Raw genomic sequence first — 22425 nt, forward strand, 5'->3', positions numbered from 1 at the left:
TAATAATATAGCCAAAAAGGGTTACTGAGGGCAAAAAAATATTTGTAGTAATATTTGTTGTATATGACATGAAAAGACATAACATGACAGAAATTAGTAGAGGATGAAGAGGAATACTCTGAATAAAAGCAGACAGACAGTGGGTTTGGGGTAACATACAATATGCTGTTATAAACAGATGCTCAGTTATGTTGTTAGTTAGGATCATATTGAATCCATTTAAGAATCTCACCATTTTCATCATTTTCTTCTTCTTTGAAGATGACTGATCCTGAGCTGTTACTTAAACTATCATCTGTAATGCCTTTATAATCACTTAGCACAAATTCTTTATCGCTCAGTCCAAGATCTGTATCACACAATTGAATATCTTGGTCACTGAGAGTCAGGCCAGTGAGTTGAGGGTCAGTCATACTGTCTGAAGAGATTTCACTGCTGACTGAGTGTCTTCTTGGACTCACAGGAGGAGAATTCTGAGAATCACTCTCTACCTCAGACTCCAGTTGTAGTGGATGCTCATGCTGATTAACACTGTCTGTCAGAGAGTTACTGTTTATGGTCTTTGGCAGTACAGACATTGCTGAGCCAGTAACTTCAAGATGCTCAAGACCATTCAAAGCAGATTGGTACAAGATGGTTGGCATAATTGAAGAGAGATTAGACTTTCTAGGTGATGTTGGAGACCTCTGACCCTGGAGTGTATCACTAGTTCTACATGAAGTAGCTGTGGAGTGTAGAAAATCAGTGTAGGCAGGAGCACACAGAGGTCCAGTGTCAAGTGAAAGCTCCAGAATGTTCTCACTAGAATGGGTATTGCAGACCACTTCAAGAAAAACAGGAGCTGGATTAGAGTCCAGCCTAGTAGATGTGGACTCCTTAAATGGAATATCTTTTGTGTCTATACCATTCTGTAGTGGACTGACAGAGTCACATGTAATAATATTTTTGACAATCTCTGTTTCTACAGGTTTGTCTGTAGTAGTTTTGGCCTCCTTGTTAGGATCTTGGTTTTCTGGACCACACACTGTTGTAATAATGTCTGTGAAAATATTTTCCAATTTCATGAGCTTTATTGGTCGGAGCTGTACCCTCTGAAGAGCTTGGGCAGTAATTACTGGCCTCTCCTGTCTTACAGAATTGTATGATTGACTAGAATTAAGTTCTTTTCCATTCTCCATTGTATCCAAAGACATAGCAGAATTTGTTACTTGTAAAATGGTTACTGCTTGAAGACCTGGTGAGGTAAGAGGCTGGGTGTGAACAGCTGATGAAGGAGGAAGTGGAGGAGGTGGTGGGAGAGGTAAAGTGGTCATTTTATTTTCACACAGCATCAGGGGAGATGAGACTTCTGATGTGGAAGAAGAAGAGTCAGGAGAGAGGCATATGGATGTTCTACATTCCTCTAGTATTGTGGATGACACTTGGGGAGAACTTTGCTTTTCCTCAAAAGTAGGGCTTATAGCCAGAGGAGATGGTACTGGTGTGATCGGGGATACATTGGACTTAACTAAACTAGGCATTGGGCTAGTTAAACTAGACTGAAGGGTGACTAATCCAGGCAATGTTTTAGGCAGCGGTGGAGGTGGTGGAAGGCTCTTGACAGAATCTGATGTGTTTGAGGACAGGGGTTTGGAGTAAGAGGAAACAGAGGACCGCAGTGAGGACTTCCTCTCTGGGACCTTGGGTTTGGGCCTTCCTGCTGGAGATTTGGCTCTTAGAAGTGATGTTACTGGTGTACCGGCAGTTGGGGTAATAGATTGACTCGAATAACCACTAGATGGTGATGTCAAAAGTTGGACTTTGTCTGGGGATGCAGCCATCTTGGAATTTATCCCAGTCTTGATGCAGACAGTTAATGGAATTGCATTACTGTCCAAACCTTTTGAATTCTCTTTTGTAAGTATAGGTTTCATAATTTGAGAGGATGGCCCATGTTCAGAGCTTGAGTGGGGAAAGTCCATATGAAAGTCCCATGACTCAGTGTATTCTGAGTGTTGACTGCTGCTGTCACTGTGTGTGGGTGTGGTTGGACACATGGTAGCTGGTGCTGACATTCCACTGCTTGCTACACTAACAGAACTTTGGCTTCTGGGACCCAGTACCCAAGGGTCTTCTATTCCACTCAAGGGTATCTGTCCAGAGTATGAGGCACTATGACTTTTCAGGGATTCATGGAGACTTGAGATCAGTTGCTCATTAAGGAGTGTCTCATTGTTGTATGTTTTTTGCTGTGGTTTGCGTCGCAACGAGTCAGTCCTTTTGGGAGGTGGTGGGGGCTTTTTGGATTTCCGCAGGGAAATGCTGCGGCTTAGAGAATGATGACTATGCAGGCTTGCATGGTCATCATGACTATGGTGCTCCCTACACTCATACAAATTGTGTCTTGAACTGCCTGCTTTGTTGATGCAACCATGACTGTATGATTTGCAATCTGGTGTTAAATGCATAGAAGCCGAGCATCTCTCAGTATCAGAAGAAAACAATGAGCTGGTATCTGTCTTGTTTGGTGAATGTGCCACGCTATTACAAACATTAGTGATAGGGGAGGAGCAGCTTGAGGTCCATTGGTCCATTGGAGCAGGTTTATATATCCAATGGTCAGTGGTCAGTGTGCTGCAGCTATGAATGCTGCTCTCTGAAATCTCAGAGTCTTCATAGACACCACAGGGACTGCAGTTCCTTCCATCAAGGGTACTACATTGGGAGGCTGGAGACTGACAGCAGGAGGAGCTAGTAGAACATGAGGTACCACTACTGCTGAAAGGGTGGTCTGAGGGACAAGTTGACAAAGAATGCAGTGGGGTCTCTACTGCCTCAAAGCTTTGTGATGAGTGGACAGAACAAAGGTTTCTAGCATTCTGCAAAACAATACCAGCATTCAAGGAGGATGTGCTCCTATTGTGTTTGGAAACCATATAGCTTGAACTTGCAGTATGACAGTCATTCTGGAAACCATGAAATTCATCAGACCTGGAACTGACTGAGGTATTTTTTCTTAAATCAGACTTGTGCTGTGAGTCTGGGCTGCCATGTTGCATGGTAACCTGATAGGGTAAGGAACTTGTGGAGCCAGACACTGTCAAATATGGAGAACTGCTGCAAATGGTTTCAAGTTTTTGAAGACAAATTCGAGCACCATTACGAGGCAAACTGTGAAAGCCTTGATCACTGGCATTTAGTTGACAAGTATAGATATCACCATTGCAGTCACTCGTGTTTGAGATGCTACCAGAAGATGAGAGAGAGATGTTTGCCACTTGAGTAGCGATGCCATGGCCTCTCTGTGAACGGATTCTGCGCATTGAGGGGGGTACAATCTTTACATCTTCTGTCTGGCAGCCAGAGTCACGAGTGACTAAATGCTTGAGGGAAGAGTTAATGCTCCCTACGCCACCAAGGGTGGAGTATTGGCCTGTTGTGTGTATGGACTGAGATCTGATGCCAGTTTGTTCATTGTTTGCTATAAGGAGAGAAGTAAAGACAAAGTCAAATTAGTCTGTGTTTACTAAAATTCAGTAACTTGTCTGTGTTTGTCTTGTGTATTTCTGTAAGTTTGATTGATGCTATAGTCAAAGTTCTACAATCTGACACCCTGTTTTAAAACATAATACTATACAAAATAAATAAGATCACAATGTACAAACAACAAATTCTACTGAACTATGAATGTGTAAATTCAACAGTGGAATACAAAGAGCAAAATTATTAGATTTATGACTATTATTAAATTGGAAAAAATGTTAAGTGTAATTTCAACAACACAATGTAAGAATGAACAAATTATACACAGACAAAATTTCAGACAATGGAAATAATTATTTTAATTTCTTTAAATTTAAAGTTGATGGATAGATGTAAATGTATTAGATATACAGACCTCCAAACATTCAAATTTAATGTAAATACTTTTTATGTCTAGTTCCTTCCGTTTATGGATGGTTAGTCTTGGGAATAGGGAACTGCTTGCTGCTTGGATGTCAACAGAATTACAATTAAAAAAAAATAATCAGAAGAATTTAATAATAAAGAGAATTGTCAGACCTAATTCTCTTTTGATGTTGTCTGGAACCCCTGTTATTGTCTTCCTTCGTTTCACCCTCTTTGACCTCCTTATTATAGTGTCAGTGTTAATTATGGTACGACGAAAACTCGCCTGCCGGTCAAAGTTCTCTCCTGTTATAATAAAGCAAACAAGTTACAGCAGGTTTAAGCAAGTGATACTTGATGCTTCGTACAGTTATTATACCCAAACATTATAGTATAGAATGAACACAAACTTCAGTAATTGTCAAAAATGTTTCAAGAATATTACACAGAAATACTGTACCTGTAATGTTGATGGGGACGATGTCAGTGGTCACAGACTGTGCTTGCTGTTTCATCTTCTCCTCTGGCGTTGGTAAGGGCATACATTTACTCCAACTGTGGTTGTTTGTATCACTGATGTTATCCAGCTGAGGGGTCTGTGGCCTGAAGGAGTACACCAGCTTCTCTTCTTCAGTTGAAGTCTCTGATGACTGAACACAACACATACACTCGTACTTACGCTTCATCAAACTCAGTGTCTCATGACTGAGTCTAGGTCCAGAGAAGGAAATTGAATCATATTTGGTCATTTTCCAGATTTGCTCAGTTGAAAGGAGAAAAAAAGTAGATAAGAAACCCTAGCCACCTCTTGAACTCTGTTTGTGTGAGAAAATTGTGAACAAAATATTTCTCGGTGCAGAAAGCTCTGGCATAGGCCTCTAAATTATTCATGCTAATTTGAGCTGAATGTTGCAATGGCTGCTTCACACTGAGACTTCACACTGGTTGTAATGGAACAAAATTACCCACTCAAGTATAAAACCTCTGTTAATATGCTGATATCACTTTTGTTTATTTCTAAGTTCACTCAGATTAGATTCTTACAGAAATATAATACAGTCAGCTCCAGAGTTATTGGTGCCCTTGGTAAAGATTTGCTAGAAAATGTGTATGTTATGAAAAATGTGTGTGCTTAAATAGCTTAATCTCACACTGAAAATATGAGAAATCTAACCTTTACTGAAAAACAAATTTAACAAATGATTATTGTTACCCCCTGCATATACTACTTTGTGCAAACTCCCTTTGCTAATGTAAAAGGAATTTTCTCCTGTAAACCATGTCTCCACATCCTCCAGCCTCCTCTGTTCTCACTGGCAGACATCAGTCTTCAGCTTGCATAACTGCTTTCCAATGGGGTTTAAGTCAAGGGACTGCAAATTCCAGGTCAAAAGCTTGATACTCTGTGTATTGTACCACTGAATCATTGTCCCACTGGAAGATCCAACCATGGCTCAGTTGCAACTTATTTAAAATCATTTTGGAGTGAATGATGTTGTGTATTTTGTTTCCTTTCTTACCAAATACTTTGTTGGAATGGAGATTGATGGATATGGTGACCCCCAACATGACCCCCAACATGCATCTTTTATAAATCTGGAAAAAGATCTGGACTCTCAAACCATCTTCCTCACATGTGCATGGGGCAAAACAGACTTGCATTCTCTTCCTGGCAGGTTGCAAGATCTGCTTGTTTTAAAAGTCTTATTTATTACCCTAACATAATGTATGGTCACTTTCAGGTGTAGTTTTTTATAGCCATTATCTGTTTAATAATACTTTTGTCTCATTTTATTTTGTATTTTCAAATTTTCCCCATGTTGATGAATAACTAAGGTAATTTGACCTTTTTATTATCTCATATTTATACCACAGAAAAACAACAAGTCCTAAACCCTCAAGCATAGATTTCAAGAATTTCTAGGGATGCCAATAATTGTGTGAAGGGTATTTTACTTTCTTAGAATAAATTTACTTCAACTTTACATATTTGAGTGTGGGGATTAAGATAATTAAACACAGAGACATTTTCCTAAACTTTTTACCCATCTTAAACAAGGGTATCAATAGTTTTGGACCTGACTGTAAACGATAAATGGATAATAAAGTGTTTGGACTGGAAGAGCTGTATACAGTCACACTGTGATGTTCAGGTTATGTATACAATACATTCAAATACATTCAATTCAATAAATCTACTAATTTATTTCTACACAAGTAGTGGAATGCTAGACTAGTGCAGGAAACAGCTAGAAGGATTTTTTTTTAATAAGGATGATGATCTACCATTTCTCAAAAATGGAGACACTTCTACCAGAACCTGTTGCCAAAAACAACTGTACCTTTTTTCTGTAAGGTTTCAAGTGACAGCAGAAAGAGAGGCAAGACTGAGGCAAGCAGCTCAGTATTCTAGACAACTTCATGAGAGAAAAACAAAAATAAATGTGACAAAAAAACCCAAAACCTAATATATATATATATATAAATAAAAAAAATAAAAACATTATATGTGTATATATATATATATATATATATATATATATATATATATATATATATATATGAATTAAAGTCTCAAATACAGAACAGCCCTTATAACCATATGTTTTATGTCAGGTTTATATTTACTATGACTGTCCCAATATCAAAGTTCCACTAGAGGGCAGTACAAAATAATTTTTCAAAGCCTGGCATAAAATTTTTTTCACAGTCAACATGAATGTAATTCATGTACATATAAGTATATTGATTGACAGATGTAGTCATTACAGCCTGAAAAAATTAAAACTTGTTTTTTTTTTTTTTAACTCAGCTAACAAACAATGTTTATTGGCATCTACTGTAACATCAGGTGCTTTTTTCCCCAAAAGATTCCTTCTCTTTTACATTGGCCTTAGTTACAAATGTCAAATTTAACACATTTAACACTTCATCTGAATGTAATAAAACTGTACATTCAGGAGTATTGGTTCATGTACATGAAGAGAGAACTACAGCAACCACAGCATGTAGTCAAATGTTGCTGCTTTATGAAGAAATATATTACCATCTGTTATACATTAAAAATTCATTTTAACAGAAAAATAAATGTTCCAAAAGTTTTTGGCCCCTGTGAATCGTGAGATTAACGTCCAGCATGATCCATGTTATAATTAACCACTGAAAGTAGTAACAAGTAGTATAATAGTACTAACAAGCATTATTAGTAGTAATAAATCCCTAATCTTCCCTTGTGTAGATCTGACAGGTCAAAATTCAGATCAGAAGCTAGGTCGATGCTACACTTGGAACTTTGAGTGGCTATACTTGAGCTGTTTACCTTTTTTTTCTTTTCTGTTTCATCTTGATCCAGTTGCCCATCTCCATCAGAAAGGAGGGGTGAGGAGAATGTTGGGCCTTGAGAGTAGTATTGGGAACTACGAAAACCATCTTTCCTCAGCTTGTCACATTCTGAAGGGAAGTAGCACATTAAGCTGTAGTCAGGCTAAAGCCAAAAAAAGAGGCAAGCATTCCAGATTTTTCATTTCACAGTGATAAATAATACCTTGTAATATTCATGAGTTGATGAATAATTGAATGAAATGAAGGTTAAATTTGAGCACAACAATCTTGCTTGTTCCCCTGGAGACATTTTGCTTGTTCCCCACTTTAGTTCAAATGGAAAGGTGTTACTAAAGGCTTGAGTCAAATCTGTTTTAAAAGGTTTAAGAAAGGTTCACTGGCCCGTGTTGTGATGTGGGTGAGTAAGCTTTTGTTGGCACACACAGATACAGGTTGTATGTGTGAAAGCCTTTTATCACAGTAGTTCTTTGGGGAGCATAAGGATTCACAATAAAAACTGTCACTTCAACAGGAACATTTTTCTCACTGAAATAGTGCGCACTTCAGTCCAAGACAGAATGTGATCATAAAGGTATATCCAGCATCTTTCGGTTTAAAATTTAACGTGAATATGTGCTAGGTTATGAATCTACAGACTGGTGTCTCCTGCATCTCCACCCACTGAGACTGACACAATGATTTATTTCAGATGATGATTTTCACTGACTGCTTGTCTAATAAAACCCTGTGAAGGAAAAACATCCATTTCTCATATATAGAGGGGAAGAAATCTTTTGAATAATATAAGGATATAAACTATTTAAAACAAAAAAGTTAAATGTTCAGTATGTTGAATATTTAATAATTCTATTCAATTTAAATCTATTTAAATGTAAGCAAATGTGTGATATTGACCACATTAACTCGTTGTTTTCCTCATGTCTAATCTCTTCTACTGAAGCATGTGTTCAGATTGTAGTCCAATGGATTTGGTCTAGAATGGGGCATATGATTTTGAAGAAATTTGTGGGGTCCCTGCTAGGTCCAGTGCACAAAGGCATACTGTCAAAGCAAAAAAAAAAAAAGGACATTTCAAACCAATATCATTTCTAATGAAAACTGTTATTAAATAGAAACATTTTCATTAATGTTGTCAGACCTTTGGACCCCACTGCATGTTCCAAAACTTTCATCTTATAATCCTTCATTAAAATCATCTCAAAGAACCTCTAAGTAGTTCTTAAGACATAAGTTGCTGTCTTATACAAACTTTTTTTTTTAATCTAGGACACTGCAGAAATGTTCCAGTGTTCTCTTCAGCTATCCTGCATATGGGTTATAACAGCATCTCCAGCCTTATCTTTGTGCAAAATAATATATTGTAAGAAAAACATGAGCTTTTAATAGATCTTTTCTATGTGATAAATATGCAAGACATGTAAATTGGTTTTAGTAGCATTTCTGTAGATCACCTAGTGTGGTATTAAGAAAAACAAGGACTTTAGCAAGCCTGAACAAAACCCAAGTGTGAACAACATGGCCTACTTTCTGAACACATGGAACTTTGTATTACATACACAGTCCCAGTGGGAATGAGGCAAATTTTCAAATACACTGAGAAAAAAAACAATGTAAGTACAAGCAAATGCTTTTGTTTATCCCTTTAACTCCATTTGTTCTCCTAATGAGATTAATTTATACTGTAATTTGAATAGAATTACTATTGTATGTTTATTTTATTTTTTTTGCTATTCATATTTTAGGTCCAAACCCTGCTTTCCCCAGCCATTCTCTATGTCATGACAAGCCCCCACCATCAATATCATCAATATTTACTGATCTCACTATGCATGTGCTGTGCCAGTATTGATCAGCTTTGTCCTGCTATGCCCAGATTCATCAGTTGGTGCTGTAACAATGTTAATGTCACATACAATACTACAGGATCACTATATAGTATGTATCCTCACAGACACCTATAGCTGGCTAATAGTGCTATAATAGCATACAGTATATTCATGATATAATACGTAAGAATGAATATATAAAACTATAGCAATATAAATACTATTACATTGTATAATACATTGACAAAAATTTTACAGTCTGCTAATATGGCTTAGGTTTAAAAAATAGATTAAGCTGCAGGCTGTGCAACTTTTTTTTTGTCACCTGCGACTGCAGCAGAAATCAATTGTTTTCAGTAGGCAGTGACTAACACAGGCCAGTGTGTGTGTGTGTGTGTGTGTGTGTGTGTTTGTGTGTGTGAGAGAGAGAGAGAGAGAGAGAGAGAGAGAGGAACACATGTCAAGGTTCTCCTATTAATTCCACAGCAGAAGGGGATTAAATACTGTCCTTATTATAACCTGGTAACTCTAACACACTTACCGATAAGATGTAATACACACACACACACACACACATACACTATATTGCCAAAAGTATTCGCTGACCTGCCTTGACTCGCATATGAACTTAAGTGACATCCCATTCCTAATCCATAGGGTTCAATATGATGTCGGTCCACCCTTTGCAGCTATAACAGCTTCAACTCTTCTGGGAAGGCTGTCCACAAGGTTTAGGAGTGTGTTTATGGGAATTTTTGACCATTCTTCCAGAAGCGCATTTGTGAGGTCACACACTGATGTTGGACGAGAAGGCCTGGCTCTCAGTCTCCACTCTAATTCATCCCAAAGGTGTTCTATCGGGTTGAGGTCAGGACTCTGTGCAGGCCAGTCAAGTTCATCCACACCAGACTCTGTCATCCATGTCTTTATGGACCTTGCTTTGTGCACTGGTGCACAGTCATGTTGGAAGAGGAAGGGGCCAGCTCCAAACTGTTCCCACAAAGTTGGTAGCATGGAATTGTCCAAAATGTCTTGGTATGCTGAAGCATTCAGAGTTCCTTTCACTGGAACTAAGGGGCCAAGCCCAGCTCCTGAAAAACAACCCCACACCATAATCCCCCCTCCACCAAACTTTACACTTGGCACAATGCAGTCAGACAAGTACCGTTCTCCTGGCAACCGCCAAACCCAGACTCGTCCATCAGATTGCCAGATGGAGAAGCGCGATTCGTCACTCCAGAGAACGCGTCTCCACTGCTCTAGAGTCCAGTGGCGGCGTGCTTTACACCACTGCATCCGACGCTTTGCATTGCACTTGGTGATGTATGGCTTGGATGCAGCTGCTCGGCCATGGAAACCCATGCCATGAAGCTCTCTGCGCCCTGTTCTTGAGCTAATCTGAAGGCCACATGAAGTTTGGAGGTCTGTAGTGATTGACTCTGCAGAAAGTTGGCGACCTCTTCGCACTATGCGCCTCAGCATCCGCTGACCCCGCCCCGTCAGTTTACGTGGCCTACCACTTCGTGGCTGAGTTGCTGTCGTTCCCAAACACTTCCACGTTCTTATAATACAGCTGACAGTTGACTGTGGAATATTTAGGAGCGAGGAAATTTCACGACTGGATTTGTTGCACAGGTGGCATCCTATCACAGTTCCACGCTGGAATTCACTGAGCTCCTGAGAGCGACCCATTCTTTCACAAATGTTTGTAAAAACAGTCTGCATGCGTAGGTGCTTGATTTTATACACCTGTGTCCATGGAAGTGATTGGAACACCTAATTCTGATTATTTGGATGGGTGAACGAATACTTTTGGCAATATAGTGTATATATTTGCCTTTTCAGGACCATGGTTATAAAACCAAATGGTTTGGTCCCCACCAAGATACAAATACATGCCCCAAACACATGACTCCCCCTTAAATCCACACATTAATTCAACAGTACATGGGAAACTGACCCAAATGTCAATCTCAAACAGACCTTAGGATTTGCTATAAGCTTTTCATTGAATTAAGTATATACTAGTCTACATCAAAGCTGCCATTGCTCATACAAATGAGTCAGAAACTGTGCTGAGGTGGACACCGGCTCCTTCCTCTGCGTCTCTGACAGCACACACACACACACAAATGAATTCTAGATATTAGCGTTCACCAGCAACTTAGACAAAGCACTAAGTTTCCTATAATAAATCTGGAGCTGTCACTAAACATAGCCACCCACTGTTACAAAAAGACAGGACACTTACAAGACAGTTTATTTATCTTATAACATGACCATGTAAGAATCTTTACTTCTGTGTTCATTCAGCAAAGAACTACAGTATCATCTCAGGGAATTTTTCCTTGCCACCGTTTCCTAACATTTCTCTTGCTCTCTCTCACATAGCATACTATATTAGATCTCCTTCACTGCACTTAATGTAATTCTCTATGTGTATGTCTCACCTCTGAGGACAGTCTTCAGGTTGACCTTGGCTTGGCAGTGCAGCTCTTCCACACAGGGAGGTCTGCTTCCTGGCAGGAATACATTCTCCTGCTGATGCCAGGGCGCTGTGTAATGCACTGACCATTTGCTTTCTTCATCTAAACTGGACACAGCTAGAGGGCAGAAAGAGGAGATAATTCAGACAGGTCACTGAATGTACAGCAAGAGACAAAGATCACTACACAGAGATTTATAGGAAGCACTGAAAATTGGCCAGAATTTATTCGAGTCCAGTTTTACATGGACTCACATAAAACAACAAGATATAAAGTCAGGTAACTATTTGATTTAAATCCAATCTCCAGATCTCACAGCCAAAGCTAAGTAAACTGATCTTGTACATGAATTAGAGCCGTTCAGCACAAATCCTTTTGGTTCATTTTCATCCAGATTTTGTCATGAGAATATTCAAAGACAATATACAGACACAGGCACATAAAGGAGGGAGAACTCTGGAATGTGCAATGACCAATGCAGTATGTATACCAGCAGTCCAATAAAGCATTTGTGGGCCAGTGCATCTGAACACAGTGGCTCTGCATGTTTCTGAATGCTCAGAGCAAACCCTGATTACAATTTTAATTATACTAACCCTCAGGCTGAACAAAACTAAGTCAGACACTGTAAAATGCTTGAAGGGCATGCTGGTGTTTATTGATCCTTCCACTCATAGTCACACTAGAACAGCTCAGTTCAGGATAACCAAACCTGTGAGACGGAATGGATTATATGTATTATAAGATGACTGGATCTAACTTAGAGAACCTTCGGCAGCTTTCATGAGGTTTATTAAAAAATAGTTTAAAGTGTGTATACTTGAGTGATTCACTCCCCTGTAAAGTCCACCGCCCCCCCACCCCCCCTTTGTAATGTTATGGAAAATGGAACTGAAATGAAAGAAACTGGATTATAGGCTATGCCTGATGTACATAGTGTCATATGATCTCACTATAAATATACCTGCCCATGGAAAACCCCAGAGACCTATCTAAATCCTAAAAAGCTCTGTGACACTGTACAGTCTGACTAACAAATTATGCAATGTTTAAGCACCAGAAAAATTTTAGGGGTTTCACAGCAAGAATCCCAACCCCTTCACACACACACACACACACACACACACACGTCAATATGATGGGCTATGCTATGCAGATTTATAACATTTAATCCCAACAAAATACTTTTTAGGTAACATTATAAAACACACAAGGGTGGTCAAAACTTTTGTTTAGCAGTGAAACAATATATGCTGTCAGGTAAAATTTGAAATATTTAAAAAAATATGCTAATCTTTCCTATCTCCACAGCCGCTGATATCCTTTCTCCTTCCATTCCACCATTTGCAAACCTACTGATGCACATTTTCATATCTCTAACATCTCATAAAAACTGTTTTAAGGTGATCCAACATCTGGTTCAAGAGCTTTTTCCTTCATTAAAATCCCTAATCAGTCATTAACTAATTATTTAATCTAACATTTCTCAATAGCAAATAATTGAATTAAAGTCAGATGCTTACACTAGAGAGAAAACATGATCAGTCATGCTTGCAGTATACTGAACAGAACAGACATTGTTGTCTATGCTGGTCACTAAGCAACACTAATGAAAATGCAGTGCTCTTGTGAGACTGTCCTGCAATCCCACAGTGTCATCTACAACAAGACATATTGAAGCATTAGCCCAATTACAAACCACACCTGTCAGTCTTCACACGCAAGGTCAATTAAAAGCATATTCATTCTCCTGTACAGTCACATGCATCTAACCTGGCGTGGCAGCAAAGAAACATCCCATACCCTTAAACACTCAAACTATATCTGACCTTGAGCCAGAGCTCCAATGATAAAAACCTGACTGCAGAAAGTGTCAGGCAAGAGAAGCTTACCCTTCTTCCTGAAGTACTTAATGACGGATTTGAGAGTTATGCCAATGAGCACCATTGTGGAACCTCAAAGCTGGCACGAAGGCATCTCTTGAGAAACGTGCGTGTGACGTTGTTAGTCTAGCATTTGCGTTCGTGTGAGAGTGTGTGGGAAGAGAGGCAAAAATCGAGAGCAGGGAGGGAAAAGCATCACATTGGTACTGCCCACTTTACACACATCGTCTACTCGTTTTATGCTGACTGGAAAAGCTACATTCAATCTCCCCCTCCCCACTTTCTTTCCCTCGCTCTCTTTTTCTTGCCTTCCCTCTCTCTCTCTCTCTCTCTCTTCGCTGTCAGAGTTCTGCCTCTTTCAGTCCCACCCTTCCTCCGCTCATGCATTGTGTTTCGTTTCCTCGTGTCTCTTGCCGCAGAGCAGTTTTGAGGCTCGTCCTCATGCTTTGCTGGTTCGAGCATAAGTCCTCTGTCACCTTGTCTTTACACGAAAGCTGCGCAGGTGTCCTGCAGTGGCAGCTATACCAGTGTGCAATTCATCATCACCCACAAGCAGCTTCTGTTTCTTTATCTAACACACACAAGTCTTCTCTCAGCCAATGCATTTCATCTAAAGAGTTATAGCAAGTGAAAGTAGGTGTACTTGGGAAATAGGAATCAAGTCCTAGTCTTGTTTAAGACTGAAGTACTGCAGTGCCTCAGCACCGAAGCAAGAGCCACCTCTTTCTGTCTTTCACACTTCTCTCTCTCCTTCTCTCTCTCTCTCTATCTCTCTCTCTTTCTCTCTCACAAGAAGCATGAATGAAGCACTCAGCGTTTTCGTGCGGGGCCGGTCCAGAGCTGTAGGTAGTTCAGTGCAGTAATTCACTCATCATTTATATTCTGCACACCAGATCCTGCATGATAACCACAATTAAATTGCAGACTGGGGTCTTTTTTTGTGGCAGAGTCTGAATAGGAAATCTGTTTTATTGTAAACTGCCATAGGTAAAGGGCTTTAGAGCTGATATATTAAAACAGGCATAAATACATTATGTTGCATAAGTCTTTTTCGGATTTGGACCATACTTTTACTTTTCCACATTTTATAGCACTAAAACAGAGATTTTTATACACAGTAGTCTAGAATGTTTAGGTGGATGAAGAAAATGTGGTTCACATAAACAATCAACTGACTAATTGACTTATTGTATGGCACTTTGAAGTAAATTTTTATGTAACCCAACCCGCACTGGTCCTTGAACCTGCTCCAGAACTTTATCGCATTCATTGATTGCTGCATGGACCTTGAGATGATGCATTTTAGGAATGTTTTCCAACAAATTCTGGGGTTTAGAAAGAGCATTTGGTTGGACTAATTAATACGTGACTTCAGTTGGTCCCAGCAGACCTCACTTAGAGGCTTTACTGTGAAATTTGTCCATCTATCATAAGGACTTAGGATAAGGATTTACCATCTTTCAATATTTATGGAAACAGGATTTAATAAAGCTCTATGAAATATTTCCCAGCTATGCAAAAGACTTATTAAAGTTAGTACTTTTAAGATTTCAAAGTATTTCAAATCTTCTATGTCGTATGTATGTCGTATGTCGTAATCGTATTTCACTGGCTACATTTTTTATATAATAAAATACTGCACTATTACACAATGTATATATATATATATTTTCTTCTACACTGTTAAACTTGCTTCAAATTCTTAGATTTTTCTTTATATATTTATGTTTATATATTTTGTATTGTTGTGCACCAATACATCAAGGCAAATTCCTTGTACATGTAAAACCCACAGTACTTAGTAATAAAGCTGATTCGGATGCTGAAACTGAATTACATAACACACAACAAAAATTCAAGCAAGATGAATGTTTAAAGATTCAAACATTGTTGAAAAACAATTATGATTGTCGAACTTATAGCAGCCTAACTTCCACAGTTAGTAATAAATTCCTAACGCTCAAATTATAGTATCCTGGACTCACAGTATGATCTGTGTCTCTGTCTTGCTGATCCTATTATGTGGGCTAGATTGATCTACAAAAGCAGACAGGCTTGTAGAGGCTCGTCTCCACCTCAGACAACACATTCAATAAAGTGGTACATAAGCAGCTGGGGGCACACAGAACAAGGCTTTAAAACCCAGACTACCACTTCTGAGGCACCACCATGGCAACGATGTTGTGAAGAAACAGTGGGGTGTTAGAGACGTCTTCACTAATCAGCTCAGCGCAAGGGAACTGGAGTCAGGTTTCTCATAGGCACTGATTTATCATCTCTACATTCTGCATGTGAATGTTTCAAAAAGGCTCCCCAACACTGAGAAGCTCAATAACGTCTGCATGGTACTAACTATAATAATTGGAGTCAGTTATGATGTGACAAAACTAAGGAAAATGTGCAGAGTGAAGGGTAGAGAAATCACTTGCCTGACCTAATTAAAGGAACTAATTTACAGAACACAGTCCCATGACAAAAGACGTGACATTGCATGCAAGTTGGGAATCTGCAGTAGGTTTAACATGCAAAGATTCGATAGCTGCTTTAAGATTTGTTTATTTTTAAGCCTCTGGGTAAGTTGAGTCTTTGTGTCTATTGTGTGTAATGTTATGAATTTACCAGACAGAAAAAAAAACAGAAATTATATAAAAATCTGAGAAAAACATGCCTCAGAATTTATGAAGAAAATACACTTGTGTGACAAATTAAAGGAAATAAAACAGCACAAAGTTAGTAAGGAGTTCGGCCATTAAGAGCTGCTGGAATAGCTTCAATCACTTAAATGAAATAAAGCATAATGTTATCTGCAAAATACACAAGATTAAGGAGACTATAAACAATAATTGTTACATAGCACCATTTTATACTCATCTGAATGCCCTACTCTGCCACTTTCACTAATCATTTTGTACTGGACTACAAAAAGAGCACTTTATCTTATTCCATATGGGCTGTAACCCAAGCTCAGGATCAGACTTGGTCCCTAGAGCTGTGAGGCGCTGTGTTACAGGGCTGCCATGAAATCAGTTGTGAAACATTGAATTTCTATTTAATGGTTATGAAAATGATCTGTGTAATATAAGCTGATCGTGGTTCAGTGTAAAATAAAACATGTGTTCCCTGTTCCCTAATCAAACTTTAACTGATGCAAATGAATATTCATAAAAGCTGATTTTATATTCATATATTCACAACTGCATTGCTGCAGAAAGAAAAAGTCATCATAAAAAAACAGAGTAAATGCTTGCTTCTTATGCAGGAAAGAATCATATAACTGATCAGTTGCCAGAATCCAAATATAGTGTGGAGTCCCCTTAACAATTGAGTAGGCACTGTTAGTGATGACGACAGTCAAGTGAGGCCTAAACAATATCATCATAACAAGCTCTTATCATTTGTCCTTCAATCTGTAGCTCTGCACAATAGAGCCATTCATGTCCAATGTCATCAGTCACCTGCAGGTCAACAAGCACTCATCAATCTAATAGCAGGCACACTGGCAAGGACAGCCACTTAAAGAAGCCACTATTTCTGTTAAACGCTGCATGTGCATTACAGATTGTGGGTTTGTGTTTGTACTGACGAAAATAACACAATAAATGCACTTAAGCATATACGTGTATGTCATACGTATGCTGGAGAGGCAAATCTTCCACAAATACACCTCTACGATTAGTGCATTGACCATCCATGAGTCATCAGGAAGTGTATTATGATTTAAACTGACAGTAATGTGACTACATGGGTACCTGTTGGTGTTAACTACTCACAAAATACTCTCAGCTAATTTCATTAATAAAGCATCCATGATGTTAATATGGCAAGGTCATATGTCAAAATGGACAGCAGAGGAACAAAAGTCACACATGGAAGCCTTTCACGGCTATTACGTGCTACAAAAGACAACTGTTTCTGACTCCTAAATAATACATGTAGATGTCATTACTATAGTAACCATGTTGTAAGGACGAATGGCAACATCGTGACTAGTGATATCCTGTGTATCTCTTTCCAGTGTGCAGTCAGCTCTTTCAGCAAACGGAAATTTGAATTTTATTTATTAATTATATGTAAAGGATTTTAGTCTTATCTAGCCATAATACATGCTTTCAGTTGTACTTTGGTGAAATGAGGTTTGGTGAAGTTTAGGATCTGCAAGCCATACAAACAGATGGAGATGCGATGGAGATTTTTTCACAACCTTTGGAGAGTGTTGTGTGTGAAAATCCCAGGAGAGAGAAAGGACATCAGCCATGACTTCAGGCAAGTTAAAGGATGATATGGACATGTCCAAACTCTCTAACAGAAATCCACCAAAAGCTGGGCCAAAATTGGGTCATGCAACAGAACTATGATCCCAAGCACACCAGAGAATTGGGATCTGAATGGCTAAAGAAGAAAAAACTCAAGGTGGTGGAATGGACACGTCAACCTAGTGAGACCTAAACAAATGCCCCCAAGCATCAAGATCTGAAGCAATGTTAAAGCCAGTGGCGGCTGGTGCTAAAAAAACCTAAAATCAAACTGATACTAATGCAGGACTGTAAATAGTATCAGGTGATTATGTATCATTACTAAGATAAAATATTGAAAAAGTCAACTGTTAAAGCATGCAATAAATCTACTATGAATCAGTGAATTTGAGTTCAATGTGGGTTTATTATCAGTAATGAAGGTAATCATTAAAACACACACACTCTGGAAAGTTGCCTAATTACTTGACTGATGCTGAATTTGCAAATTGGGTCGATCTGGTCCAAGATCCTTGATTCTTTTCTTTTCTTCACCCAAACACCTTGTGACAGGGTATTTTTGTAAAGATATAACCGAATTTTCTTTCATCTCAAGATATTTCACTTGCTTCCACGTTAATCAGTACCTGCCCGTTAACTGACAATCTGCTAAGCGGTAATGAGATTCGTTGAGAATGGTCCAATCACATGAGGCCAAATATATAAAAACAATATTGATTCGCTAACAACAAAAGTGGGAGGGTCCGGCACCCTGAGGAAAATTTTAAACAAGCCAATCAGAGCTCAGCCTGAAGTCACATGCTTTCAAAATTTTACGTAACCACATATACACTTTACGTAACAACATACACCAACCGCCACTGGTTGAAGCCAAGATCAAGTTTATTACATCAAGTTGGTAATTGTGGTTCTACATATTTTTCCTACCTGGTTTCTGAATGTTGGTTAGCTTTTGGGGGAAAAATGACTGCATAATGAAACCTGTTGTCTTTTTTGTAGTCATCTGAGGCTATTTTTATTTATTTATTTATTTTTATATTAAAGTTGACATTTAGCACAATTGTTATTTAGGCCTTGATAAATAAACTTTATGTTTCCCATGACTATATATCCTCTGGCCCAACCAGCCTTGTGTCAACAGTATAGGCTGGTAAGAGTGATCTAATGGTGTGGGTAATTATTTCTTGGAACATTTTCGGCTTCTTAATACTAGTCAAGAATCTATTGAAAGCCACAGCTTATCTGGGTTTTGTTGCTGACCATGTAGATCTCTTTATAGCCTAATAGAGCACCTATGGGATTCGGTAAAACATGAGATTCACAGCATGTGCTGGGATAAATCTGTAGCAATTACATGGTGCAATCTTGTCAATATGGACCAGAATCTTACAGCAATGTTGAATCCACAAAAGCTGATCTAAGAACAAAAAGGGGAGATCTTGTGAGTATTACTGTGGTGTTCATAATGAAGTTGCAGGTGAGTGTAAAACATTTTATGTTCATAATAGGGTGAAATATGAGAAGTGCAGTCATATAAAGGATATATGTATCCATCAGATACATTTTTTATTCGAAATCACCTTAACCACTGCAGAGCCACAAGCACTCCTGCGGTCCCAGCCAAACCAGAGTTTATTAACACAATGCAGACAAAGCAGTAGAGGCAGGAGGCAGAACACACTGCAGACCTGCCCTTCACACAAACTGCTGCTTAGACATCACACCTCCAATCCAATGCAACATCACTAACAGAATGCAATCCAAGAAACCCTGGTATGTATTACAAGCGATATCTGAGTTCACACATCTACAGTTATATTTTAATTAACTATTCAAAATAACTCAGGCTTTTAAAAGATACTATAAGCTCCTGTAACTGTAATGATGATTACAGTTTATCACATTATCACATTATAAGTCTACATTTTTACTACAGAATACAAATATGCAAATGAGTATTATAAAAAATAACTTTTCTGCATCCAAAACAATTCCTTCAAATAAATAAATAAATAAATAAATATATATATATATACAGTATTATAATGCAAGCAAATATTTTTGTAATTTCAATATTATTTATTATTAGAAGGCAAAATAATTACACTATAATATTATCAAATTAAATAAAATAAAATAACAGCCTTCAGTTAAAACAATTGCAACAAAACACATATTATACAAGCATTCCACATGTTTTCATATATACGAAAGTATAAAACTGATAGGCCACAGGAGATAAATCCAGAGACCAAACACATTAATAATACAGAAACTAGCCTTTACGCTGTCTGCATGGACATATGTGTCTTATTGATCTATGAAATGTCTGCTCTGCCAGGAGATCGAAAAGTGTGCCAATATCTGTGTCAGAAAACTGGGCCGGCTCCAGCTAAATGGGAAATTTGACCTCCTACAGTAAATCAGCAGAGAATACCAGAGCCTTTTAGAGATTACCGTTATATGTCTACTAGATATTATGTGACCAAGGGTGGGGTTCTGTGTGGATCTTGGATAAAACGAGAATGTAGTGAAAGTGAAGGGAACTTTATCAAGTCTTCAATACTAAACTTTAAACTGAAATTTATGTGCCAGTTTAAGGGTTAGTTTAAGTGCAGGCATAATTTATACTCAGTCAGTTATATAGATTCTCTTTGGGTAATAAATTTAAGCATATAAAATCTTAGCGCTAGTGGTTAAAGGGGAATGCATAGCCATAAAAATGTACAAAGTGTGCTAGCTACACGAATCATAAGCATGATTCTGGCAGTCACAGTGAGCATGTGATGAAGCACAATCAGGCTCCATTTAAATAGAAACTGAACTAGAATAACTCTCATTAGATTGCTAACAACAGTTATTAGCAATTTAACAGTAGCGTAATTGTTGATCGCATCCTAGATTAGACTTTTTTTTGCACTTCACTGCAACAAATTATTCGTGCACAACCCCCAAAAAGTGCTCCATGCACATTTTACAAAGCAATTTATACAAACAGTATTTAAACTATCAGAACAGGCAGAACTAATGCTACATTCTTGCATTAGCAAGCAAGATACAGTGCTCAGGATAATTCCATTCTGTAGATTTGTATGTATTATTTTTTTCAGTATTTCAGTGCTATATACAGTAGTGTTGGTAAAACAGGGAATTCAGGTACAATTTCATTTTAAAAAAGACAAAATTAACTATTCATAAAATTTCTCTTAACTAAATAAAGTAACAAATGCAATAAGAATAAAATCACTGCTTTACATTAATCTAGGTTTTATTCAGTAATTTAAAGAAATGTAATGATATCAATGATCACGATTGAGATTACATTTTCCTGGTGTCCTGTTCCATGTGTGAGATGTTATTCCAGCATGTTTTCTTTTTTTATTTTTACTAAAATATTAGTAAAGCTAGTGAAGAGAAGTTAAGTATGCAGACTCCCAATGTGTGAGCCATTTCTGATTCACAGAGCCTTAGCGCTTGAGGCAGAATGCTCATTGGCTCAAAGAGAACATGACAACAGCAGAGAAAAAAGCAGCCAATCATGGTGGTCTCTTATTCTCCAGAACTTAGCAGGCATTGTTCTTTGCTGCGTTTTCATCATTAGCAGCCCTGAATCACAGATATTTGTCATCAATTGCTAAGACTCAGGACAGCATATTCTCTGATGTTGGAGACTTTTTTGGATTTATAACAAATAATAACTGTGTGTAAAATTACACTCACTCTGCCTTCATGTTTTATCTATTGGTGCATAAGAAAAGTCTCACTATTCAGATGAAAGGCCAGCTGTTATTTGACAAGATGCCATGTCATGCTTGCTTGCTTTATAGGTATTAATACTTGCATCTGTCAAGAACCATGTTCACAATCCCTTGCTGAGCTACTTATTCCCTACCCCATGGGGACTGCTTTTTTCTGTGAAAACACTGCAGTGAAGGTACCCAAATGGCACCAAAAGTAATGCAGGGTGACACCTTGCTTCCTGTCAATCAACTAATCTGATATTTAAAAAAAAATCAACCTACCTCTACACCATGCTACACTTGCACATACCTCTAAAATCTCGTCTCATCTCTACAGCACATTTAAAATCACACTAGTGCTTTCTGCTGCTATTGTATATTTCTTAGTATGCACTACAGAATATGATCAATTTGGTGAATTTGATTTCAATAATTTAAAACTGGTGCCATCTGGTGGAGGGAATTAAGAAATGTCCTACCAAAGAGATGGAAAGGTCAGACCGTTTTGAATGCAAGTTTACCTCTTTTAATTTACTTGGAATTTACCCTAAGCATCTGAAAGGTCTAGTACATGAAGACAGACTACAGGACAGCAGGACTGGATAGAAAATTGCACCATTGCTGCCAGCCACTAAGGGTGTATTGTACTCTGGAGAATATCTGTATAACCTATAAACCCTACAACACAAAGAATGTGTAGAATGTCCACTGTGAATTGTATTTGATTGCACAACAAACCAAAGTTAATGAACTCTTAAGGCTCTGTATAGCACACCCCTTTGAGAGACATCTGTCTCCATATTGTCAGGTGGGATGAGCCGTTAACTCAAAGTGATCGTCTCTGATACTTAAGAACCTGGCGCTTCATCTGTGTTTTAAAACTAGATCAGACACTGAATAGGTGCACAGATTCAATGACAGTGATATGCTACAAAATTCTACATATATGGAAGTGTGGTGTCCAAGTAACACCTGCTATAAGTAAGTGTGTTTAAAATCCCCACCTGCCTGAAGGATCCCGAGAAATT

General features: G+C 38.2%; 1 protein-coding gene across 4 annotated transcripts in view; it reads right to left on the minus strand.

Moving 5' to 3' along the window:
• The window catches only part of nhsl1a (NHS-like 1a), a 55011-nt gene that overhangs the window by 3125 nt on the left and 29461 nt on the right, over positions 1–22425 (minus strand). For 3 of the 4 annotated variants that reach the window (XM_058398671.1, XM_058398672.1, XM_058398674.1), the window contains exons 2-6: positions 11486–11638; positions 7187–7317; positions 4328–4517; positions 4042–4173; positions 233–3460 (exon numbers count right to left, since the gene is read on the minus strand). In XM_058398671.1, coding sequence (XP_058254654.1) covers positions 233–3460; positions 4042–4173; positions 4328–4517; positions 7187–7317; positions 11486–11638 — 3834 coding nt within the window. Of the gene's footprint in view, positions 1–232; positions 3461–4041; positions 4174–4327; positions 4518–7186; positions 7318–11485; positions 11639–13413; positions 13565–22425 lie in introns of those variants that run through there. The other variant, XM_058398673.1, reaches the window with a different exon arrangement.

Source organism: Hemibagrus wyckioides, linkage group LG09, assembly GCF_019097595.1.
Source record: "Hemibagrus wyckioides isolate EC202008001 linkage group LG09, SWU_Hwy_1.0, whole genome shotgun sequence".
Classification (NCBI taxonomy): domain Eukaryota; kingdom Metazoa; phylum Chordata; class Actinopteri; order Siluriformes; family Bagridae; genus Hemibagrus; species Hemibagrus wyckioides.